General features: G+C 46.7%; 2 protein-coding genes across 2 annotated transcripts in view; both read left to right on the top strand.

The window, feature by feature from the left end:
* Positions 1–11,677: 11,677 nt before the first annotated feature.
* Positions 11,678–13,221, top strand: TNFRSF17 (TNF receptor superfamily member 17; the record flags this gene model as incomplete). The annotated part of the gene is made up of 3 exons (XM_084271169.1): positions 11,678–11,792; positions 12,110–12,238; positions 12,965–13,221. The coding sequence occupies 3 exons, from the start codon at positions 11,678–11,680 to the stop codon at positions 13,219–13,221; spliced, it is 501 nt and encodes a 166-aa protein (XP_084127295.1).
* A 33-nt stretch (positions 13,222–13,254) lies between these two features.
* SNX29 (sorting nexin 29) overlaps positions 13,255–25,472 on the top strand; it is a gene marked incomplete at both ends in the record, with an annotated part of 80,819 nt that continues 68,601 nt past the window's right edge. Inside the window, 9 exons of the mRNA XM_084271234.1 lie at positions 13,255–13,269; positions 13,726–13,827; positions 14,275–14,554; positions 18,348–18,412; positions 19,186–19,238; positions 20,992–21,116; positions 22,608–22,788; positions 24,174–24,244; positions 25,075–25,323. Coding sequence (XP_084127360.1) covers positions 13,255–13,269; positions 13,726–13,827; positions 14,275–14,554; positions 18,348–18,412; positions 19,186–19,238; positions 20,992–21,116; positions 22,608–22,788; positions 24,174–24,244; positions 25,075–25,323 — 1,141 coding nt within the window. The remainder of the gene's footprint in view (positions 13,270–13,725; positions 13,828–14,274; positions 14,555–18,347; positions 18,413–19,185; positions 19,239–20,991; positions 21,117–22,607; positions 22,789–24,173; positions 24,245–25,074; positions 25,324–25,472) is intronic.

The raw sequence follows: 25,472 nt of genomic DNA, 5'->3' as shown, positions 1-25,472 counted from the left end.
AGCCGGCGGCGGCACCGACTCAGCACTCGCTCCGGCGATTCCGCGTGTACTCCGCCGCCCCGACGCGAGCGCGGTGCGGCCGCCCGCAGGCCCCGTGCCCCCTCCCCGCAGCCCCCCCCGGCGCCATTTTGGTAGTTCTCGGCTCCCCGGGGCCGCCTCCCCCCACAGCGCCGAGCCCTAGCGCAGGAACTACGAGGCCCATCGCGCCTTGCGCCACCCGGCCCACCTCCGGACGCGGACGGGAAATGTAGTCGCCGGGAGTCCTGCGTGCCGCGGAACTACCCTTCCCGTCGGCCTCCGCGCTCGGTGGGCAGGTGGGACATGTAGTCGGTGCCGCCGGCTCCGGCGGGCTGGGAACTACCCGCCCCGGCGTCCCTCGGCGCGGGGGAAGGCGCGCTCCGCCGCGCCGGCAGCTTCGTGAGGCGAACGACGGCGGCGCCGTGCGAGGCCAGCCGGGGCCAGCCGTGCGCCGTGGGGCGCCGCGGGTCTGGCCGCTCTGGGCTTGGCTGTCGGCGATAACAAACGGTCCCGGGCAGCCAAGTTCAGTAGGACTCCTCGGGCACTGAGGCCCTTGGCGGGTGGGACTGCCAGGGCTTGCCGAGGAAAAGAACCCAAGGCCCAAAACCTCGCCTGGAGTGAAGCCGCGGGAGGCGCAGGGGGCCTCAGGCAGGCTCTGGCCAAAGGCTGCGCCTGGCTCCGGCAGCGTTTCCCCCCTCGGAAGGTTCAGCATCGCCCTGTGTCTCTAGACAAAGAGAGCGATTCCTGAAAGGAGGGTCTTGGTGCGCTCAGAGGCGAGGACAGAGTCGCCCGCAGCATTGGTTCCATCAGGGCAGGTTAGGGAGCTGCTCCGGGTTTGGTTGGAGAGCTCCACGAGCTGTCCCGGAGCAGCACGTACCCAACAGGCGGCTTCTGGCTGGGCGCCGGTAGCCACATGTCCGCCCTTGACAAGCATGGAAGGTAACGTGCCCGTGTCAGAGACACACGCTCCGGGGAAGCCTCTGGTGTACAGGGCAGCGCCTGGGAAAGTGAGAACCGAGCTACGAAGTCTGCACCGTCCCCAGATAATGCGTTGTGGAAGAAAAAGAGCTGTAATTCACAGCAAAAGTCTGTGCACTGTGTTCAGTGTCAGTCCTTGCTCGAGCCCTGAGAGCTGAGCCCCACCAGAGCCTGAGCTACGAGCGCTCAGGACCTCTGACAGCTGCCCCACAGTGCTCCGAGCAGGGTCCCTTCCTGCTGCAGACAGAGTGCCAGGGCCTCTGCTGCTCAAAGCCAGGGTCACTAGGGAAGGTTCCCGTCGGTGTTACTGTTGTAACACTCTGAATGTTGTTAAACTACTCACAATTTTCTTAGCCGTGTGTCACTCATGTTTCTTTCTCAAAAACCCCAGCAGGTCGTGTGCCCAGGGCCGGGGTGGAAGCAGGAACAGGAGGAACAGAGGAAGCTGGACTAAAGCTACAGAAGTAAGAAATACATTTCCTAAGCAGCTAGTGCCACAAGGAACCCCTCAGTGTAGCATTCTCCACTTACTAAAGGCTCCTCTCTGGTTTGGTTTTTAACACTAACCTGTTAGGTGACCTTGTAAGGCACTAGGGGTCTGATACATTTCATTCAGCATGGATACAAGGTAATGCCACTTGGAACAGAGCAGCTCTTGGGTTACTACTGTTGAACAAGATATAAAAACCCGGTGGAAACCAAGCTTGGTGAATGCTGCTGACAGCATGGCTTGTTATTGTACGCTTTTTACTGTCATTAGGAGCATTTAATTGCACAGGTTTATAATGACTGCAATGCTGTATTGCAAGCTTGGGTTTTTGTTTGAGCCTTGACACAGCCTGCAAGTCAGGAAAGGCCTGACTGAGGCAGGTGCTGGGCTTCAGAGCGATTAAGACTTACCTTAAGATCACCAGCACACAGAACATGTAGGTGGCAATTCTTAGGTACACTTGGGCATTCCTTAAAAGTGCTTCTTGATGGTTTCTGAGGTGGAGTTTCATTCTGCCAGCCCCATGAGTACTGAGCTGTGATTTTTTTTTCTGGGTTGGGGGGGGGGGGGGGGGGGTGTGTGTGTTGGTGGCGCAGGGAGCGCAGCCAAACGTGTGTTTGATCAGAGGAACAGAAGGGCGTATTACCACTGATTTCCAAGCAAAAGAATGACTTGTGTTATCCAGTATTCCTTCCTTCCTTGACAGGACTGCATTCCTTAGGTCCTTGCTAGGATATAAACAATTAGCCCACAGAATTTCAGAAGATGCCAGATGTCCTTCAGAGTGCACAAACCTGTTTCTCAGGCTTTGGGGCACACAGCAATTGTGTAAACTTAAACACTGAATTTTTAACAGGGCTGATAGTTGGTTTTTCCACTTATGAGCAGCTGGTACTCAAAACAAAAGCAGAGACATGATAATTTCACTGGCAAAATACCCACTGGATTGTAAATGGTCATGTTCTCTTGAGCTCTTAAAGCACTATAAGAGCTTTTCTTGTCTAAATCTCTTTTGCAGAATAAATGTACCAGCTCTTCATTTAATAAATACTAAGAAAGTTTTTCTTATTGAGAACCACCCACATAAATCCATCATCACATCATGACTGACTTAAATTATCAAAGCAGTGCTTAGAAAAGAGGAGGCTGTACCCCCTCAGGGTTGACACGTAGGGACTGGGGTGCAGAGAAACTGTCTGCCCCCCTGTCACCATTCTGCCCATCCTCCTGCTGCCTTCTAGCTCTCCTTAGACCCTTTGCTGAGTCAGTCTCTTTGTAGGTAACTACAGAACAACCCACTTTCCTTGGCTGGCATAAAGCAAGAGCAGGGAAAAGGCCTTCTTTCTCAGTGAGAACAAGCCATGAGCTTACAAACCTCTCTCAAGGTTGCTTCACTGCTAGCTCACAGCCTGGCTAAGTCAGTCCCACAGCAGTGAAACGGAGGCCCCTGTTCAATTGTATGATGTTAGGAAGAGCCTCCTGCACTTCAGTAGCAACTTCCCTGCAAGGTTCTCACACACACACGTTGCACCCCAGCAGGAATACCTCTGAATCACCAATCTTTCAGTTCTGTGAAACTTTCAGTTCTGTGAAACTTTCAGTTCTGTGAACTGAAATGGGAAAGATACGAGTCAGTTCACCTGGAGATCAGGTTATTTCCTGAGCTGCTGCAAAATGGGAAAGAAAACATTTGGCTGAGACTGGGAGGAACTGGAAAGGAGTAAGTCTTCCCTGTTTGGCGTGGCAGCAAGCTGAATTTCCACTGACGCACTCTGAGCCATGCCCTGAAATTTAAAGGTATTCTAATGTGTACATTAGTGATGCACTGCTATGAGTAGCCTGATACTTAGAATAATGCTTTGAAGTCAGGATGAGCCTTTAAAAACAAAGCCAAAAGAGCAAGCTATTTACCTAGGAGGAAGAAGAGGCAAGAGTTACAAGGTAAATTATTAAGAGAAAAACCCAGGAACGTGTGCTCGGCAGTGAAAGCACCATTCTCTCTTTATCTGAGGCTTGGGTGAAGGAACAATCTCAAAAGACATTCTAGAAATTAAGTTTAGCATTACTTAGAAGAAGCAGGTGGAGATAAATGTGTCCAGAAAGCCTTTGGGGCAAACATGAATTGAGGCTGTGCCAAAGTACAAGTGATGTACCTCTCTTGAAGGAAGGCTGTGGAGGAGTTTTCCTAAATATCTTTCATGATATTAATGAGGCCTGACACAGAGCTGAAGACACTCAACTAGTTTAAGTTTGATTAGGTGCCAGGAGATTATAAATTTATGTTCCTAAACTCTGGCAAATTCTCTTCCCAGGAATCTGTGGAGATGTAGCTGAGAACTGGAGAAGAAACCCCATGCTGTGTTTCAGCGCCATGGCTTTTTCAAGAGCCAGGTCTATCCAGAGCTCTCCTGGTGTTCCTGGAAGCACAAGTGAGTAACAAAGAGGGGTTTATCTTTGCACAGCACAATGTAGAATACAAGCTAAGGTATCTTGACCTGAAAACATGTTTTCCCTCCTCTGTTTGTTCTGACCCTGCTCTAACAAATGCTGCTGGTGACCAACGACTCTCCCTGCACTGGGTGCTCACATCCTCGCTGTGTTTGTGTTTCACATTTGTGCATGTTAAGCTGTTTGATTGGAAGAGATTCAAAGAAAAGGCATCTTTGGTTCTTCAAATGTAGCACTGTGGCATAAGCTGTCTTCCACAGTCCAGCTGTAGAACTGCCCCAAGCTTGCAAAGGGGCACCCTCAAATGAATTTAGCACCTTCACAAGTTCCATTGTGGGTTGGTGATGAGTATTTCTAAGCTGGGCTCTTCTTTCTGTGGTCTCCAATCTAGAGTTACAGCCTTTCTTTTTGAGCAGCTAAAACACAGACTTCAGAAAGGCATAAATGAATCATTTTTACTTTAGATAGCAAAAGAAATACATGGCCTCATACACCAAAATACCAGTTTATCATTCTTTGTGTTCATCTCTACCTCTCTGACACTTCACGTGCTCAGCTCATTATTATCCAGGGTAGTTGTGTCTCTCTCACTTTTGCATGTATACACAACCTTTCTGTCTCTTGCTTGTGTATCTCTAGAAATGAGGACTAAAATGCCATCTGTTTTAAATGTACCATCCCTTTTTTCAGGTGACACTGGAGGCTCAGGGTTCTCAGCTGTGTGATCTAGGCTTAGTTAGCCTGCACTTCAGACTTTGCCAACCTGTAAGTTGGGTGTGAGCTAGTTCTTTGCTGGAGGTGCCTCTCCTGCAGGGCACAGTCATTGCAGTTCACTCCTTAGACAGAATTTCCCTCTGGTTTTGGTACTGTGAGCCTGCAGACTGATAAATAGCAGGAGGAGAGTGGTGTAGGCAGTAGTTTTGCTATCAAAGTTGTTTGTTATGTGTGTTGGGGGGGGTTGCCATCAAAGCTCAAAGTAGACATAGCTGTGGGTTTAGATGTGCACATTGTGAATGGTTTTTACATGGTTTATAAAACTTGTGACAGCTGAAAATATTGCAGATAGCAGAAGAGTTGCTTAATGTGGAAGGAATTTGCTGAGCAAAGAATGCGCATCAGAGGAAGGGAAGCATGAGATCACTTTAAGGATGTGTACAGTGCCTGAGTTGAGAGTGGAAAGGTTAGAGACAGGAGGGAATCTCTTTTGAAGGAGGGCACTGAGTGTGTGGCTGTGCTGCTTTTGGCTGGGACAGTCAATTATCTCCATGGGGTACAGGGCTAGGGCCTGGATTTGTGAATTCCTTGTTGGCTTTACTTGCCTGCAAAGCTGTCTTTATCTCAACCCAGGAGCTTTCCCACTTTCACGCTTCCAGTTCTCTCCCCCATGCTGCTGGGGAGCAGCGAGTGAGCGGCTGTGTGGGACTCTGGTGCTGGGGTTAAACCATGACAGCAGTTTCAGAGCTCTGAAAGCCAGGTGTAGGACTGGCAGGAGGAGGCATCCTGTCAGTTAAGATACTGAAGCACCTGAAAATAAATTCCATGAAGTACAATCCAGACTTCCATTAAACTGTTCTTATGCTTTTATCTTGATCAGCAGCATTTTGATTACAAATCTGACCTTCTTCATTGTTAGAGAATATTTGTTTTCACCTGTGAAACTCTTGCATGTAGAAAAGAAATAATTGCAAGTCTGAAATACATAGATTCTCTGGCAGTGATAAAGGGACACCGTGTTTTTCTCCCATTGACCTGAGACAAACAGAATCCCAGGGGCTGGGATGCTGAGCTGACAGAGGAACAATGACAACTTTTAAGTGTCTGATCCTCAGGAGATGTCCTTCCCCTGGCTGTAAGCTAGTACTGTTCTAGCAGGAGAGAAGTAACAGAGAGAGAGCTTGCACTTCTGGGTACCATCAAATCATCAGTCTTGTAGCTCAATATAGAGGTAAAATCATGCAGAGAAGGTGGCCAGCATGTCACATGGGGCTTACGACCTGACACCGACGCACCAGGGGCATCCCTGCCATCAAACAGAATACAGCTGTGCCTCCTATCATTTGTCTAGACTGTTAATAAAGAACACTTCTGTGAGACAATGGAAACACCAAACTCACCCTGCACTGACACCCTGTACTGGCACTTCCAGTGCTACATAAGGTGCTGTGTATTCACAGCCCTTCTCATGCTGTGACTCCCTGACACGGGGGGGCTCGGAGGTGCCATTTCCCTGTGGTTCCATAACACCTCTGGCCACATCCCCTACCTCACACACATGGGAGGAGTTTTACACAGGTTTCCTTGGGAAGCTTTAGTGCTGGCTGGCTGGCTGCAGGGAGGTGGGAATAGAAAGCTAGTTCTGGGGGGGATTTTCATGTCCGTTCTTTTCCCCTTCCTAATTCTCCAGAATTCCAGCTGAGGGAGCATTCTGCCCACTAGAGATCCCTTCAGTTTGTAGTTTTGGTGATGACTGAAGCAAGATGGCATTACTGCTACAAAGAAAGTGTAATGGTGTCACTGGGTTGCAAAAGCAGTTATTCTATAGCTAGTGAATGTGTTAACGTTGCAGAAAATAATTACTTCAGTATGAAATTGTGAGAATGAAGTACTGAACTTGCTTTTAAACAGGACTAATTACTCCAGAATGACTCTGTGCCAGTGTTTTTGTTTCAGAAAAGGCAATTTGCAGGGAGCATCGTGCTGGAATATGGATGGCTTGATCAATCACAGGTTCCCTCCTGGCTTGAGAGAGTCCACATGTTGGCACTGTGGTGCTGTACATGGGAATATAAATTGAAGTACTTCTGGTAACCCAAACTTGTCCACAAACACTGGCTAGAGATTTTGGTTCAAGTTCCCAGAAGAAATACCTTCCTTAGGCTGCAGTGTACCCCGAGCACTTCACGTCACTCGGAGTGTTCACGCACGTGTGTGTTTGTGTAACTCCCTCACTCCTTTGGTGTTAATCCACTGATGAGTTTAATTTGTTTTGGCCACCTGCAAAGTCCCTGAAATCATTGTCTGGGGGAGATTATTTTCCCAACACAAAATGCAAGTGCTGACGTTAAGACAGGAAGAAAACAATGAAGTTTACGTTCTGTACAAACCATTGCACCGACATAACAATGTTAGTGGCGTTCTGACAAGCATCAGCTCAAGCTGGCCTGGCTGGCAGAGTTAGTGTTTTAGGCATTGTCCTTGGTAGTGGAGCAGCAGACAAAGGAAAAGGTACTGTCCATCCCCAAAGGGTCTGTACCCTATGAACACTGCTTCTCTGTGCTGTGCACCCAGTCTTTCCCATAGCTTGGCTCCTGGCTAAGTAAACTCTGAAGGTAGTAAAGGATACAGAAGTTGTCTGGGACAATGCTTATACTATTGCTATTATAATTACTATTTTTAAGGAGCATTTTTTCTTTTCAGTTGTTTTGTTCTTTAATCTTCTTTGGAAATAGCAGATGCAGGGACAGCAACACCACTCCTTTCAAAGCAGCAGTCTAATTAAAATGTGCAGAACCAAACAGGCTCAATCCTCATTGTTCTCGAATTTCCACTGTGCCCAAGTAACATTAAACAATATTTTGTCTAAAAAGAGCTTTGTTCTGTGCAGCTTGTGAGAGTTAATGAACGTGATGAATCCTTTAATAACCCCTTGTTTTTCTTTGTTAGCAGCATGTCCCCTGTTCAGCAGCTTATCTCCTCCCAGCCATACAGTTAAAGAGTGAGCTGAACAAAACACGGGCTTCTGAAGGTAACTGTTTCAGAGAGTTTTAATGCTTTTGGAGGAGATAACTGTGAGGCTGCTGTTCCTTGAAGGGCTGTAACTTTTGGGAAGTGTGGGGTTTTTCACATGCATGTTGATCTTACAGATTTTTAAGACAGTTGCAATGAGGTGATTTAAAAGGAACTTTGTTCTTTGGATGTTTTTCTGTAAATGACTTTAGAGAACTAGAGAGGCCTCAGCCCAAACCTGTCCTATAAGACCTGGGAGTGCAGGCGAGTTGCCTTAGTGAGTGGGAAAAAATGTGCGTGTGCTACCCAGAAGAGCCAGCACAAAACCAATGATGTAGAAGCAACGATACAGCCCGAAGAATTCCTTTGTCAGCCTGGAGAATGCTGCTTGTGGAGGGTGTGTAACAGTCCTAGCAGAAAGCCTCTTTCTCTTGATAACTGTGCCAGCAGTATTTCTGAAGTACAGTCAGGCAAGAAGCTGGCACAAGCATGGGCAGTGGCAGACCAAAGCTTTCTTGTTCAAATGTGGTAAATAGGTTCTCTTCTGGGAGAGGTGAATTTCAGTCTCCCTGCTTAATTACTGACACAATAGAATTACAATCTTTAGTTTTCTGGTCAGAGTTTTTGTTTTATTATTTCAGTGTTGAAACTCACGACGGCTTTTTCCCAATTAAATATTCACTGCAGGTAAGTATCGCTGCAGGAGACCCATCAGGATCCAGTCATCTCTCTTTTGGGGAGTGTGTGTGCACACAGTCCATATATAACAAAAAAGTGTGCTGCTTAGAGGATATCATGTGTATTGTACAAGGCAGGGGATGAAATATTAGCACAGCATAACTACAGTTTCTGTTAACAGTATCCTTATCTTAATGTCACTTAATGAATTTATTCTCAATGCTTCTGGGTTTTTTTCATTGGTTGGCTGAATATTTTGCCTTATAAATAGCTGCTGAGTTCAGGTATGACAGCTCTTGTTTTGAAGCTGGTTGATACATCACACTTCTCCCAACAAAGCACTTGGGGTGTGTGTGTGTGTGTTTGTTTTTAATATTAACTTCCTCCTATCAAAATTACTCAGAAATGAAGGTTGCACAAGAATCTTGGTAAGAGAAAATGTCTCCTGTACTCCTGTAGTGAGTCATTTCCCCAAACCTGTGTTATTGCAGGTGGTACCACCCATCTGCATATTACCCATCAAATACATTTTCCTTGCACTGAGAAGTCATCCTCTGCTGAACGAGTGAGCTTTTTCTGGCACAGCTTGACCCTTGTTTCTGAGAGCAACCACCACAGTGTTTCACTGAATGGAGAAACAGTTATGTTGGATTCATTTCTGCTTTGAGAATAAGCATTTGTAGCATGCTGTTTAGGGGCAGGGGCAGATAAGAATGGTCCCCCAAAATGCCATTTCAGAAGTGCTCTATAGATACTATTCTTCAGAAGTTCTGGAGAATCTCAGGCAGGCAGTGAAAGCAGCAGGTGAACCACAGGACATAGGGTTTGAGATAATGTATGGTTCAGATGTATAGCAAGGTCTGTCAGGGAGAATTAACTCTTTGTCAGGATCTTCTGATTATATGCCTGCTGTCAGACCCTTTTGAAGACTCACCACTGTCAATTTAAACTTCCCTCTTCTCTGTGAAGCTGGGAATTAATACCAAAATGCTATAGACCTACCTATTTAGAAAGCTACTTAGTTGAAGAAAAGCCAGTGTTTGAAATAAACACACCTACGCCATTCAGTCAAAAGCCACAGTAAAAACCCCAGTGTCATTATTCTACAGCAAAAAAGCCAGGCAAGAAATGGGTAATAGAAGCAGCTGAAGCACAGACAGTCCTCCCACACACCCCACTACAACTGGTAGGAGGTGTGAACCTGGTGAAGGAGCAGATTCATTCATCCGACAGCACACACGTGGTGTCCCTGGGCTGCTGCAGCACCGTTAGGAGTGTTCAGCAGCTGGGATACAGCCTGAAGGTTTGGGCATGTGAGAGGTGTTGATTTCATAAAGACTTTTACTCCAGCAATGACTGTGCCTGTCCTGCCAATGGGGAGTGTTGGAACCTGCTGCAGAGGACAATCACATCATTAGGCAGCTGGTCCCTTTCTAAAATAACAAGGGCTCTTAGGGAGAGCTACAGAATGAATATAAAAATGCAAGAGCGATGGGAACTTGTGGCACAGGAAAATACTTCATTTAAGTGAAATTAAAGAGCATTTCACCAAAATCAGTGGATTATATTGGTAAAAGGATTAAAGCATTGGACTCAGCTTGGCTGCCCTGGAATTCGCTGATCGTGCCTGTGGATACCATGAAGATACTTTCAGGACTGTCTTCTTCAGATCCCAGATCAGACTGTGACTCTCCTGTCTGTGAGTGAAAAGGTTCAACAGCATCTGAAACGCAAGAACTCAAATCGCGCTGTGGGTAAGCTGCCACCTGCTGCTCCATCCGACATGGGAAGGGTGTTCTGGTGGTACCTGGGGCTCCTTCCCTGGGCTGTCAATGCATGAAGGAAGCCAGAGCCCGTTTCATGACTCGATGGAGACACTGACTTCCTGAGGACATTTCTGGCATCATCCATGGTCTGTATTCATACTTTTCTCTCCTTGTGCCTAAAGCAGAATTTGCCAATTCGTGTTTATCCACTAATCTTGAACAGGAAGAAGCTCCTGTACCACTGTGCACCTGGCCTGCTGAAACCAGTGCAGAAGCCACAGTAAGCAGTTCCATCTGCATAGAGACGAGCGTACAGATCATGGTGCCAGACTGCTCCACCAGAGCCAGGCTGTGCACTCCTGCACAGTGTGTTTTGTGGGGGAATAAGTCTCACACATCATCATGTGGTATGAAATCCCGAATCCTTTTCTTCTGTGGTTAAAAAGACAATTAATTATGTTGAGGAGAAATTTAACTACTGTACACACTACCACACGAGTGAAATCTGTCACCCACCTCTTTTTCCACACTGGGTACCACAGCTTTAGTGCAGTGACAATTCTGAATTATGGAAAAATAAGAGGGAAAATGCAGGTCATGTTTTGAATCAAAACTGTAAAATACTCATGTCGGTATTCTTTCATGATTACAATGTGATCTTATTAAATTTCTCATATAATTATGATTATAAGCACAAAAAAACCCCAGCTAAAGCCCCCAGAATGAACCAAGAAAAAGAGTCAACCCAAACCTAACAGACAAGATATATGGATCTGAGGAGCCATGTCCCAGTGAGTGAATCTCTGGGGTTTGTCTCTATTATAACTGAAGGTCATAGAAGTATTTTGCACGACACATTCAGGAAGCAATTGTTGAACTTGTGCTTTGACTGTATCTCATTTAAAACCAGAAAAAGCATTGATTTACAAGAAGTAATTCTTTCCTCATCTGTGGGTTCTAACCACTGCTGTCCATCCAGGGAAGCAGGTACGCAGGAGGCTGTCTGAAATTGCAGAATGAGTCAGTGGCAAACCTAGAAACCAGACCTGTCCTCTCACCGTCCAGCTGCTGCAGCTTACGCTCCCTGGGCTGGCACAAAGTAACAAGCAGGCATTGTGTAGTTTGCATACTGCAGGCAAACATCATTGCTGTGGGCCAGCACCGTGAGAAAACACACAGAACTGTAAAGACTAGGACAGTTATTATGACCTCCTGCTTGGAGCTCTTCTTGCTCCTCTGCTGTTTGTAATGCTTAGCACCTGTTCTAGAAACGTTTCTATAAATACCCATTTTCTGTTTCAGGCAGAATTTACATTGAAAACTACCTTGGTGCAGCTGTGTGGGTTTCTACAGTTGTGAATCACCAAGCCCAGAGCAGTAATTTGTTGGGGGCCCCAGAGTGAAATCCTTTTTATTTAACATGACAGCATGTAGGGGAGCGGTGAGCGAAGTCTAACTATGATTGTTAGCTGTTCTTAGCTCTGCTTAAACTGACAACTGGAAAGCCCTTTGTAGATGAACCTCACTCTTCTACAATTTCTGTGGCTTTGCAGTTCCATAACTACCAGCCCTGATGGCACACTGCCCCAAAAACGAGTACTTTGATAATCTGCTGCGCTCCTGTAAGCCTTGTCACCTCCGATGCTCTGGGACACCGCCGCCCTCGTGTGAAAACTACTGTGACAAGAGTAAGTACCCTTTCTGCAATACTTTGTGGCTGTGCTGGGCGTTTTCAGGCTGTATTTTGCATAGACTTGTAAATGTGAAAACTTAAAGAAACCTAAAACCTGGGAAGCTTTCAGCAGAGTGGGCTCAGAGGTTCTGCAGTGTGTCCTGTATGAGCCTGTGTGTTAATACTTTCAAAGCTCCCAAGCTCTACTTGGGCTGACACTCAACACACACAGAAACTGCTCCTTTGATGTAGATGTTTTATGAGTTGGACATGTTTACTGTTGGTTGGCTATTGTTGTTTACAATTAATTTAATGCACCTCTTATTTCATAAGGTACTGACTCCACTGGAGTTCTTTGGATTTGCCTGGGCTTAGGAGTAATTTTAATGCTCACACTCTTCACCTTAATGGTCTTTAAATGGAAGCACCTAAAGCAGCTAAAAGAAAAACTGAAAACCACAGGTGAATAAATAAGATTTTTAAATAAAAATAATTTTAGATAACTGCACATTTTAGCTACTCTTACCATGCATAAAATATAAATGTAATTTATATTCCAGATTCTGATAACTGCCTCTGTTGGATTGTTTTGTATTCCTCAAACAGTTATTAGGGAATAAAACATCCAGATGATAACTTGTAAAAGCAGCAATCTGTCTTTGTTGGTTCTGGATCATGTCAGGATTGTTTTGCTGCATATTCACACCTGGTTTATGTGCTGGTGGTTGGGAAATAATTTACGAACCAAGCCTCAAAAGCAAAAGATCTCTATAAATAGAGTTCCATCCTCTCCTCTTGAATTCTACCCAGGTAGAGGATACACATCCAATGCTTTCCATCTTAGAAGACATTAAATAAATTTACTTAATATTCTAGCCTGTGAGCTGTGTACGTGGTGTATTTTGGGAAGGTGAAAAAAAAAGTCATTTTTACATTTTACAATTACTCATATTTGGGGAGTGTTGGGCCAGTGAGTAACAACTGATTAGAAACTATGTGTCAGCTCACTTATCAGTGATCAGATTCAGCTTATCCTGAAGTACAGGGGGTACTGTCATGGAACAAAAGACTATCATATGTAACTGCATCTCAAAACTTTCACTAATGTTAGTGACATTTGGATCTTTAATAACTGCCTGTCTGGTGTAGCATGATGTATGTACTAAATGAGCTTTTGTGTGTTTCCAGACTCTCCCATGGAGGTGGATAATATCCTCAAGGCTCATACTGAGAGCCGTGTGGGCACAGGAGGAATCAGGCACTCGTTCCAGAGCGAGACGCTGATGTACTCAGTGGAAGAGTGTACCTGCAGTGACTGTGGCTTGGTAAAACCCCAGACTGGCTGTGAAACTTCGTTTCCATTACCAGCTACAGAAGAAGGAGCTACTGTTCTAGTGACCACAAAATCTTTCGATTATTGTAACTACATCCTGGGCACTGGCTGACAAGAGAAGCATGTTTTTACTGCATAGAAGTAGATGAGTTATCCCAGTGTAGCTATTCATACTTGCAGTCAGTGGAGAAGGCTTGTCCATCACCTTTGTGCAACTTCCACAGAGCTTTCATTAGCATTGTTATTTCCAACTCTAGTGCCTCTTTGCCCAAGCCTTCCCACACTACCCTCTCATCGAGTTATCGGGACTTCAGTTCTGGGAGCCCGGGCTTGGCCTGGCTGTGCTGCCTCCAGCCACCGACGGCAGCTGCTTACGCCCGAACGAGCGAGCCTGTCAATAAAGCAGCGTGCGAACGCGTGTTCCGTACCCAGCAGAGCTGGGGGCTCAAGGCGCGTTCCAGGGGCAGACCCCGGCCCTGGGCCCGCCTTTCGCTCTGAGGCGGCGCCGCGAGGCCGGTCCCCGCGCCTCCCGCCTGCTCGTGCCCCGCGTCGCTCACTCCCCCTCTGCGAGCGGCGGGGCTGGGCAGGGCCGGCGTTCCCGCCTCTCGCCTGTGAGGGAGGCGGCTCCGCGGGCCGGCTGAGGACGCGGCGGCGGAGTTCCCCAGCGCTGAGCCGGGTTTACCTTCCGGGGTGGCGGGGCGGCGTTCCGGGGCGGAGCGTGTGCGCTGGCCGGCCCGGCTCTGGGCCGTGCAGGAGGAGAGTTCTGGGACCGGCGGACGGAGGCTGTGAGCCCCGCGGCCGCCATGAGCGGTGAGTGCGGGGCTGGAGAGGGGCCCTCTCGGCTGCCGGGCCGCGCTCGCTGGGGCCCTGGCGGCGCTTGCCCGGGGCGCCCCTGCTGCTCGGCTGCCTCCCCGGCCAGGCGTGGCCCGGTCACCCGCTCCTCTCTCTCCCTCTTTCCCCCTCCCCTCATCATCTTTGGAGGGGCCGCGGACTGACACGGCACCGGGGGCTTTGGCCTCTCCCTCGGCCCCGCGGCGCGGGCTCCGCTCTGCCGTGGCCCTTGAGCCCTCCGGTGCTGTTTGACCCGGGCGGGAGTCCCGGGGCGCGGCGCTAGCCAGCGGCACAGCCGTGCTGGCCCGGGGGCTCCGTTGCCTGAGCCGCATAGGGTCCCTGGAAACACCCCCGGGAAGGCACGACCGAGGGCGGTAGCAATGCGGTTGTCCGAGGCGGGAAGGCGCGCCTGGCGAGAGAGCTGCCGCCTCCCGCGCCGTCTGCCCGCGCTCGGGCCCTGGCGTCACGGCGGGGCGGCTGCGGGAGGTCCCGGGCGTCGGGGGGCTGCGAGGGGAAGCGCCGGAGAGGCGGGAGCCCTGGGCTTGTGAGTGGGGTACAGACGCTCGGACGGTTTTTCGGCGGGACGGAGGAGGAGGCTGCAACGCGTTTCCCCGGTAAATAAGCGCTCAGCGTGCCTTAACCCGGGCGGGGCGGGCTGCTTCTGAGGCAGGTGTATGGTAAGGGCCGCGCTCGCGGCGGGGCCGGGTCGCCTCGGAGGCGGCAAGGCAAAAGCGGCAGGGCCGAGCGGGGCAACAGCCTCTGTCGTGTGTCGCGGGCAGCGGCCTCCCGAAAATGAAACCGAAAATGAGCTGTGTTTTGTCCGTGCTCTGCCCTGGCCTCTGCTCTGTGAGGAAAAGAGGTTGTTATGGAAGAAGAGACGATGCAAATAAACCGCTGGGACACATGCAGGGAGCAGGCACGTCTTTAAAGCCAGGGGAAAAGAACGTCTCTCAGGTGTTTCAGGTCTCCACACGATACAGACTAAATCCCAGTTCTGAGGTTTGTTAGGGTAAGAGTTTTCTTATGGAAAACCTCAGCCCTTGAAGGGTGGTGGGACTCAGCTGGGAGTAGCTTTGTGTGAATTTGTACAGGCCAGTGCCTGACTCCTCCTGGGAAGCTGCTCTGGGGAGCTCTGCTCCAGTGCTGGGGCTCCAGAGGCAGGCTGGTAGTATCTCCCGTGGTGTAGGTATTCTTAATGGCTTTATTTTTAATTTTTTTTTAAAACAAGAGGTACAGGTTTGTGAGGAGAGAAGACCTTTAATTAATTACAGGTGAATGATGCCAGAGGTGCTGTTCAGGTGGCTAGCAGCTGAGTTGCCTGCCTGAGCTACCCCTGTGCACTCCTTGCCAGGACCTGTGTGGCTGTTCCAACACTTCCAGCAAGACAGCAAAGGAAGGAAAAGAGCACTGATTTCACACTTTGAATTGGGGGTGTTGTTGCTTGTTCCATGATACTATCAAAAAACATAAAATGCGACTAATTCAGGGTGGGGCAGTGGAAGCTTAGTGAGGTACTACAAGGTAGTGTTTGTAGTAGGTCTGTGCTTGTTTTATCTTAAACTTGTGCCCTCCTGGACTAGAGCAGTTGCAGTCTGTAGTTTTGCATATGGCACTTCAAGAAGTCCAGAAGAGCAATCTGAGATGTCTTTTTTTCAACCTATACTCTACATGTGGAGCTGAAGACAGATGTGCCTGCGAAGTCCTGGATGAAAACCCTGTTTTCCTTTCCTTGGACAGTCAGTTTTCTTCTGCTGTAGGCGTGGGTATTCCTGTCAGGGTATGGGGAGAAGTTTGGTTTAAAAACAGGGAATCATGACCATGATCAGCAAAAGGTTTCAAGGGCCACAGAGGCCGATGCAGTAACTGACCCCCTTTTTAACCCTTTTTGATGGGTAGATGTTGATAGTCTCTCTGAGCTTCTTAGTCTTCACAAGCTTATACTTAAGTTTTCACAATTACTTCTAGACTCATGTATGAACTTCCTCATCTAATTGCAGAAGTCTAAATATAGCCTTTTTCTGAGTAAGGCTGGTGTTGTGCTCTCTATGGTTTGCATCTGTATGGGAGTTCCTACAGCTTATTCCGCTGTTCTGGATCGGTAGAAGGATATTTTGGTCAGTTTGCAATACACTGTTAGTCTGTAAGTCAGCCCCAGTTAATCACACTTAATTGGTGCTCTTGTCTGGGGAAAAACCTTTCTCTCTTTTTTTAAGACTTTGTTTAAAAAATGAAGACTGTAAAAGAGCAAAATATTAAATAGAGTTGGTAGAGATTTATTACATCCCATTGACTTGAAAGAAAACCATTGGTACGCAGTACTGTGTTTTCTGGGCTTATTACAGAAGAAAATACATCCTTTGCTTGAAAGAGCCCCAGCCAGCCCTTGGTGTAGTCCTGCTGGTGGTGTGGGCGATCTGCAGTGCTTACAGAAATTACCAGTTGTCGTCACGTGTGGTCCTGAGTGTTATTAGCACAAGTTTCCAGGTAAAGACAAATATGCATGGATGTGCACTCAAGCCTCTGAACGTAAGGCTGTGTGATGCCATGTGCTGCAGTGGTATCAGAAGGCCGCTCAGCAGAGTGATCCCCTGTAGGTTCCTGCAGTGTTCTGTACTGCTCACAGCCTGGTATCGTGTTGCAAACCATTTCTGTATTACCAAGTAGATACAGAGGTGCCACAGTTGCACGTCAAAAACTAACGCGTCCCATTTGGAAGGCAGACTCAACCCACGTGCTCGTGTGGTGGCTGTTTTTCAGGTCAGAGAATTATTCATCACATGCATTTGTTCTGCAGTAGCCTCCACCTGACAACAAAAAGAGAAGAGCAGGTGCTGAGGCCCATGTCTGGTTTGGGCAGTGGGTGTGTGGTGAGAACACCAAACGTGATGTAGTAAAACTGTGGAGTAGGGGGATTGTATGAACTCAACCTTGTCTTCGCAGTGGTGTAGTTGTTTGGAGGTTAGGACCTGCTCAGCACAGGGCTTGTTCCCCGAGGCCCCTACAAACATGGAACACTGTTGGGGCATCTTCACCAGCTTGCTCGCATCAGAGTGCCTGCTGAGACAACCCAGCCCCGCGCATCACGTGCCTGTGCAGCGTGAGCCACCCAGAAGTAAAGCTTCTTGGAAACCCACTGTGGTCAGCTAAGGAAGCGTGGTGGGGCTTATCCAGCAGCTGGGTTTGTGTGCTTTCCGCTGGTTTTCCTTAGGCTGGCATTGTGTCTTGCAGACACAAGATGGAAGGAAGGCAGGGTAATCTCAGTGCGACAAATTCCCTCCCCTCATGCTGGGTTAGGAGCAGTTCCTAGCTTTGAATGGGGTGACAGAGATGGGGAGTTTTGGGATGGGAAATGGAGGGGTTGGGCAGCCTGTGCTGCTGTTGCTGTGCATGCTGGAGGGCTCGTGGTGCAGTGGTTGTCCCACAGTGGCTGTCCCTCGGTACCTGGACCAGCCGGTGCAGGCAGCTGCCAGGGCTGGCTCTAGTCTCTGCGTGTATGAGTGGTGTGACCTCTCAGAGGATCAATGGCCTCACTGCCAGAGGTGGCACAGAGCTTTTCAAAGGGTGTTTGGAACTCAAGCTCAGACTAAAGAAGTGCTGGGGGTGGTGTAGGTCAGTTAAACAGGAAATTCTACATGTATGCACAGGAGTTTATAAAGCATATTCTGACAAGATAAGGATTATATGATTTGTTGGAACGATTCAGAAGTTAGAGATTGACTTGTGTAGTTGCTTATGTAGTAACAGACTGGATTCTGTAGGTGTTAATTGGGAATAATTTTGCCAGTAGTTACATTTTGAGGGATTTATTGTTGCTCTCTGTTCACCTGGCTTTAAGCCCTTTCAGAGGAAAGGTTGCTTGATGGTAAGAAGATACTCCTGCCTAATCTCTTTCTTGTTTTCCATCTGTTTCTTGTGCTGTCATGATGGTTGTCCTAGTCTAAGGGTTTATAGGGTTGCTGTGCGACCTTGAATGCTGAATCCAAACAACCAAAAAACAGTTTAAAAAAAAAAAAAGGAAAATGACAAATTTTTCCCTGGGTGAGTTCCAGGGCTGCAGCACAGCCCTGGAGGTGGTCGTGCTAAGCAGCAAGGGGCACGCTGTGCCAGTTGGGCACACTTACACTGCATTTGGTGTTGCTGCCGTGCACCTTGTATCTTGGATCCAGCATCTGGCTAAAACAAGACTCCAGATGATGTTTCAAGCAGGGCTCCTGCATGTTAGTGAGAGGCTGCGTGAAGCCTGAACCCACAGACTTAATGCTGTACTGCTTTGCTCAGAAAACACACTGATGTATTTAATGGAGTAATTGGCATGGGAAGAAAGTTTTCAGGGTCTGGTGTTGGCCCAAATATATTTTTCCTTAAAATGCTATTTATTTTAAATGCTATCATTTTGTTGAATTTCAGGTTCACAGAACAATGACACTAAAAGACAGTTTCTTCTAGAACGGCTGCTGGATGCAGTTAAGCAGGTGAGAGCTGCAGTGTGTGCGTACTCTGAGCTGTCTTTGCCCTTCTCTTTACCCTGCCTTTCACACCGTGCTGCTGAGGCTTCGTGTCCATCAGCCAGCAACTGCTAGGCAGCAGCTGTATAAAATTCTTGGGTTTTATGTACTGTATTTGTAATATTTCTGTATGTATGACATGGATTATGTATGTTTGTGATACAGGACTGAACTAAGTTGTAGTGCACTGTGAAGGCTGAGTCCATTGACGCTAATTTACGGTGGTAGCTTTTGTCTTTACATCAGGATTTTAGTGAATGATTAAAAGACAGGGAAAGGTGGGATTTTGTGTGTGTCTTGCAGCATGGTGAAGCTCAGCAAATAGAATTTATATGCTGGGTTCTGTTTGGGAGAGCTTGGGAGGCAAAGGAATGCCTCAGAAGTAAGCCAGCAATTTGGTTTCTAGGAGAGGATTTGTCTGTAATTGTAGCACTGAGGTGAACAGGAGCAGTGCTTGGTTTTGTGTGTGTGTGCCTTCAAAACTCAAAAGTAGTAACTTTTACCCAATTTTAAATCCCCTGAAGGACCCACAGGTGTAGTGGTGTGGCTAGCAACAATGTGTTTGAACTGTGAGATCAGCCTGTGAGAGGAAGGGGGTGCTGTCTGGTCACATGCTGTATTTACACATGCTTAACTTGGTACTGCTCCATTGCTTGTTATGACTTTGTTTCTTATGTGGAAGTGTTTTGGTATTGGGTTTGTTAGTGTAACAAAAATTTCTTTAAATCTGTTTGTTGCAGTGTCAGATACGATTTGGGGGAAGAAAAGAAATTGCTGCAGACTCTGATAGCAGGTAAAGTAGTTGAAGAAACTTCTAATGTACTTAGATTGTGTATCATGATGATATAAAGCATGGCTCAAAATACTTGACACTCTCCAAAACCCTCCCCGGTTCCTTTTGTTTCTGTGACCACTGAGGCAAGACTCTGAATTTTCCATGGTGTTCCTGATTTGGCAGCTTAGTGAAGTGTTCTGCTTGTGAAGTTATGGTGTGGACATGGCTACAGTGCTCATGGCAAAGCACTGAGTCCTGAGGGCTGAACGTGACCCTGGGAGGGCTTTTCTTCCCTACAGCGCTCTGGAAACGGATGCCTGTCTCTTCCAGTACACCTGTGTTTGCCAAACCTGGATGCCCAAGTGTCAAGTGTGTTTAACACATTGTCACTAAGGAAATTTTCACTCTTGTTTTTCTTACTCCTGACATGTTTAAACCTGCTTTTCTTCTGTTGCTGTTGATCCCTTTTATTGACATTGGAAAGCCAGTGTAACAGACCCTTGCTGCTGGAGGGGTGTGAGGGTTTGTGTGTCTCCTCACAGGCCCTGACTTCTGCTCCCTTCCCCACCTTTTTAAGCAGTGCCTGGTGAGCATCTGCTCCCCTCTGAATTCTGTTAATACAGGAAGAAATAATGCAAAAGCATAACTTTCTGCATAAATTTTCCTGTAAAACGCTGCAGTTCTCTCACTTTGCTTCTCAGTGCCCTTGGATCTTTAATAATATGAGGCCTTTCACAGAGCCAAGTTTCTCTTCTCCTTTCTCTGAACAGAAAGTCAAACAGAGTTTGTTTTTTTGCCTTTTTTCCCCCAGGGGGGTGGGGTCATAGATGTTCTGGAATTTGTTTTTAACTTTTGACAGAAAACCTGCTGATGTAATCACAACTGCTCCACAGTTGTTTTGAGTGTTGTTTTAATTATATCCTGCTTTATACACAAACTTTTCTTAAGGAAGTAGAGTTTTCCTAACACAGGTGTACCAGACAGTGTTACCTGTTAAAAGCTCTTGTGTCCAGGGCAGTTATGTTAAATATGCCTCTTTCTGTCAGTGCTCCTCCTGAGAGCCTGGGCTTTTCTGTGGCCCTGGATAGAAAGAACACTGATCTTCTGCAATGCTGGGGCAGAGTCCTCAGCCACTTGTCAACTGCTTTTATTTATTTCCTTGAGCCTAGTTAAAATATCTCTCCTTCCTTTCAGTAGTCACCCTTAGCAGCCAGGTGACAACTTTCTCCAAGCTTGGGTTTTAAGTATTTATTTAATGGCAGAAATAACACCTGGAGAGAGTATGATTTCAAACAGACGGATTGCATGTGTGTCTGTTGTACCATCAGCCTTGCTGCTCCCTGTAGCCTGTGTGGATAGTCCTTTCTTTGGCAGGCTGAATTTTAAACCTTTGGTGGTTTTACAATGTTTCTGCCTGTGAAAATGATTAACTGGGATATAGTTAAAATAACAACTGGGAAATATATAAATGAAAATTTAATTGTGTTCCTTGAGATATGTCATCTGAAGCTGAAATAATGGCTAACAACCACAGGAGCAGGTGAGGATGACATCTTAGATTGGTTGCCAGTTCTTCTGGCTGTAATTTCTGCCCCAGTGATGAGGCTGTGAGCACATGTGGGTTATACTGTTTGCAGCTGTTAAGATCGGTGCAATCAAGGGGTCTTCTGCTACAGATAAGATGATGGTTCAGAGATTTGGGATAAACCTGCTCTGTAGAAGCACAGTCAATTTTTCTTTTTACATGATTTCTTTAAAAATTCTGTTGCAGGGTCACTTGCTTGTGTGCTCAGTTTGAAGCTGTGTTGCAGCACGGGCTGCGGAGGAGCCGAGGATTAGCGTTAACGGCGGCAGCGATCAAGCAGGCAGCAGGTTTCTCCAGTAAAACAGAAACAGGTAATTCATTAATCAGTGCTGTCCTGTTTTAAACAGCTGGGAGTGCAAGCAAGCCAGAGAACTTCCACGAGGAACTGTAAGCTGTGCACCTAACTGCAGGCAGGGGGTAGCAGGTTTACTACTTGGACTTGCATTACGCAAAGAGGGTTATTGCTTTCTTAATCTAGTTTAACTTTCACCCCTAGTTTCTCTAGGAACTTTGGTGCTTGGAAATCCGCACTTCCCACAGTTCCATTGTGGGTAGTATCACTGGCAAACTTCTTTTGAGTTGTGGGTAGAGATAAACATTGAGTAATTGTGTTGTTAGGTCTTTACTACAATGTTTTCATTGTCTCTCATTTCAACTGCTGTATTCTGGTCCTGGGGAACAGTTTAGCTCTACATTCCTCTGTATGTGTCTCTCATTTATTTTCCTGTTTTCTGTTAAATTAAGGAAAATGTTGAGTGAAGATGTTTATTAAGCTGTCAAAAGGAGTACCTGCATGTCTTCCTTGGGAGATTGATGTGTCTAAATTTGTAGTGCTTGGTTTTCTCTGATTCTTTTGCCCTCAAAGATACCCTCTCTGCCTTGAATTCAGTCTCTTGACGTGTTGCTAATGGTACAGATCCCACAGCTTTCAAACTGTTGTAGTTATTGGAGCAATTCTATTTCTAACAATAACCTTCACGTTGATCTGTTAATGTTCCAGTCTAAGCTGTTTTCAAGCAGTATGTATTTGATGCAGCGTTAATGACTAGTGATTGCCAAGCGGTACCGTATAGCAGTGATTCAAGCCTCACGGATGAGCTATCCGGGGTTTGGCTGCTCTTTTCACGCCAGGAGGAGGCTGAGAGGCGGCTTGTAATGAGCATGTCCTTAAAATATGTTCCTGTTTGGTTAAGAAACGGGAGCACATAAGATGCTGGGTGTTCATTACACACTGGCAATTGCAGAGATTTGTTACCTCTGGTTGAGGAATTTCAGGCAGCTGCAAAGAGCGTTTTCTCAGTGTCTGGGGAAAGGGCCAGGGAAGTGTTTCAGTGGGAAGGGGTGTTGTTGCTGTTTCTGGCTGTGTCACACAGTGTGACTTTGTGGTTTAGCCTCCCGTGTCCCGCTGGGCCTAGCATCTGACACTGCTTTGTAGACACTGAGACAGAGCTCTCATGGACTTTTGTCCTTCACGTGAGACATTCCCAGGTGGACATGGGAACCTGTTCTGTGGATGAAGCACTAGCTCAAGTGTGCTTGAAGTGTCAATTCTATTTTAAAGCGTAAGATAGAGTTCTTTAACTTGTTTGTTTGGCTTTTCCCTGAAGTGAAAAGTTCTGACTGCTTAAATAGCACTTGGAGCTCTGTAGAAATAACCAAGCATTTAACTGGAGAGTCCCACACGATGGTAAATGATTCACCCCTGTTTGGTTACTTACCATTGCCTGCTGCTTTTATAACTTGCATGTAAATGCATTCCCATATAAGCTTAGTGGTTTTGTGTTATATTTTTTTTTTTCCAGAGCCAGTGTTTTGGTACTATGTGAAAGAAGTGCTGAATAAACATGAGCTGCAGCGCTTCTACTCTCTGAAGACCATTACTACAGATATTGGCAGAGGCCGGGCTTGGCTGCGCTGTGCATTAAATGAACATTCCCTGGAAAGATACGTTCATATGCTGCTTGCAGATAAGAGTCGACTCAGGTATGTCTTTGGTATCTTTGCAGTGCAGGAGATGAATTGATGAATGAAGTGCTGACACAAAAAGAACAACCACAAAACCTGGCTGTAGTGACACACTGCAGTAACTGCTAGTGAAGCCACCTAACCTTTGACTTTTGGTTAGGTTTTGAAATTTTGGCAGCTGCTGAGATAGCAGCTTGTGCCTGTAGCAGCACGCGGCCTGAAACTGGCTTCACTGTGGCACGTGCCACATCTTTTCCATCTTCCTTCCTAACTCCCTTCCCTGTGCCTGCAGCAGTTTTCCTCCCTGGGTCCTTGACCCCTGCTTTGAGGTGCCCCTCTCCTTCCATAGTGCAGGATTGCAGCCTCCATCTTATATCTCACCAGTTCCTCGGTGGTCACAGCCTGTTGCTGTTGGAGGTGCTCACCCTGTACCTGAAAAGCCCCAGCAGCCAAGCAGTGTGTGACCACTGCTGCAGTGGGTTTGTACCAGCGTATGAACCTTCTCCTTGCAGTTTCTGAGAATAACCTGTATATTCATGGTATGCATTGAGGAATCCCAAAGTGCTTTGGATGCACAATGCACTTTAGTTCATAACCAAGTCCTGCCTTTTCCTGGCACATCTTCAGCTCCTTGTCTTTTTGAAAGTTTGGGGTTTCTTTTCCTTTCCTTTTTGTCTGTAGCTGTTTTGGAAACTTTTAAATTAAACTGTCAGAATAGTTTAATATAGGTTGAGGTTTGTCTTGCTTGTTTTTATGTCTAACAGCATCCTGCTACTGAAAAGAACCAGGTTTAGAACAATTAAATTAATGTGTTCACAGGGAAATTCTTGTTAACTATTTTTTCCCTCTCCCCTGTACACTGAGATTCCTCGTTGGCTCTTAACTCTTCAGGGTAGTTGCTGTAGTTTTGGGTATTGACATGGGTCACAATCAGAACAATGGAATGGTTTGGAAGTCCAGTGCCCTGGGCAGGGACATCTTCACTAGATGAGGTTCCTCAAGGTGCAGTGGATCTTTTGGGTTGTATTCACACATCCTGATGATTTATAAAATGGCTTGGTAATTGCAGCCAACTGCACTTGTCTAAAAACTTACGTACTCAGTGTAGCAACAGGTGCAGAGAATTTGATTGCTGGTGACCCCCCTTGCGCTGCGTGGCCTTTGTCCTGATAAAGAAATGCAGAGCTAAAGCTGAAGATAAAACACTCTTTAGCAGGCCTTTGGTAATGGTTCAGACTATGCTATATGTTACAGGGCTTCAGGAGGTTCCTGTGGCACACAATGTGATCCATTGGTAGTACTCAGACTTATTTTTTCAGAATTTTCAAGCCTTGGAAGTGAAATGTATGTTAACATAGGTCTGCATTATATTGCTTTTTCTTTCCCCCCCTTTCAAATTACAGTGTCTTCTATGAAGACTGGTCTTTTATGATGGATGAAGAACGTTCTAGTATGATCCCTACCATGGCAGCTGGTAACACTTTCTCTTAAATGCTACTGTTCTTGTAGAAGGATTTCATTTTGGGATGTTGTAACTTTTTCTGGTTGTGAGGAGCTTCCCTAGTGTGTTCTTTGTGTGCGTGGAGAATGTGTCAGATGCATCTTCAGGGTGAATAGTCAAGGTACTAGGCCCACTTATGCTATGAATTGATGAACAATTAAAACACCCTGTCTGGCCTTCCTACATGTCAGAAGTTTTCCTCCTCTTCATCAGTCAAGGCTAACCACTGTTTAAAAATGAGTGCAATTTAAGGAAACCAAATGGGTATTCCTGACTGGAGAAGAGCAGAGACACACACAAATTATAGGTAAATATGTGGAAGGAGAGTAAAAGTAGGGCTCAACACCGGGTGTTTTTCCAGAGCCAGACTGCAGCAGTGCTGTACATCACCTTTTGCACCCCCTTCCTCAGAGACATGGTCGCATGCTTTGCTGCCAAGTAGGGTTCACAGGAGGTTTTCTTCCTGGGTTGTAGGAACCAGCAGGAACTAAAGTTAAAGCAGTGAAATGGGCTTCAATAAAAGGTTATAAACAAACATGTTCACAGTACTTACTCTGTAAGTGTGATGCGCAGCAGAACAGCCATTGAGATAAATTCAGAGCTGATGGCCTGAATATTGTCTAAAACAGACTGAATGATACATGGCAGAGTAGGAATTTGTGCATGGAGAACTCTGGGAGGCTTGGGGTGAAAATGTTTACGTCAGAGCTTTGTTCATCCTTAGCACCTCTCTTCAGAGATGAAGGGATGAAGTACATGGTGGGGTTTTGTTTTCTTTTTGTTCCCCTTTTTTCTATCTGAAGGTCTGAACTCCATTCTTTTTGCCATCAACATTGATAATAGGGATTTAAATGGGCAGAGCAAGTGCACACCCACCATGTCTGATTTGTTAAAGGAATCGACGCAAAATGTCACCTCACTATTAAAAGAATCCACTCAGGGTGTCAGCAGCCTCCTCAGAGAGATCACTGCGTCTTCTGCCGTCTCGATCCTCATAAAGCCAGAGCAGGACACCGACCCCCTTCCCGTTCTCCCAAGGAGCATCAGTGCTGGTAAGCAGCTCTGCACTGCTAGTGTCATCCAGAAACCTGGAGAATATTCAGTTGTGTTTAAATAACTCTTTAATTGAAAGTAATGCACTTCTATGGGGCAGAAACCTTAACAAGAAGCATGCTTCACAAACCACTGCAGCCTGAACTGA

Source organism: Gallinula chloropus, assembly GCF_964237585.1.
Source record: "Gallinula chloropus genome assembly, chromosome: 15".
Taxonomy (NCBI): domain Eukaryota; kingdom Metazoa; phylum Chordata; class Aves; order Gruiformes; family Rallidae; genus Gallinula; species Gallinula chloropus.
This window is presented reverse-complemented; position numbering and strand designations above follow the sequence as displayed.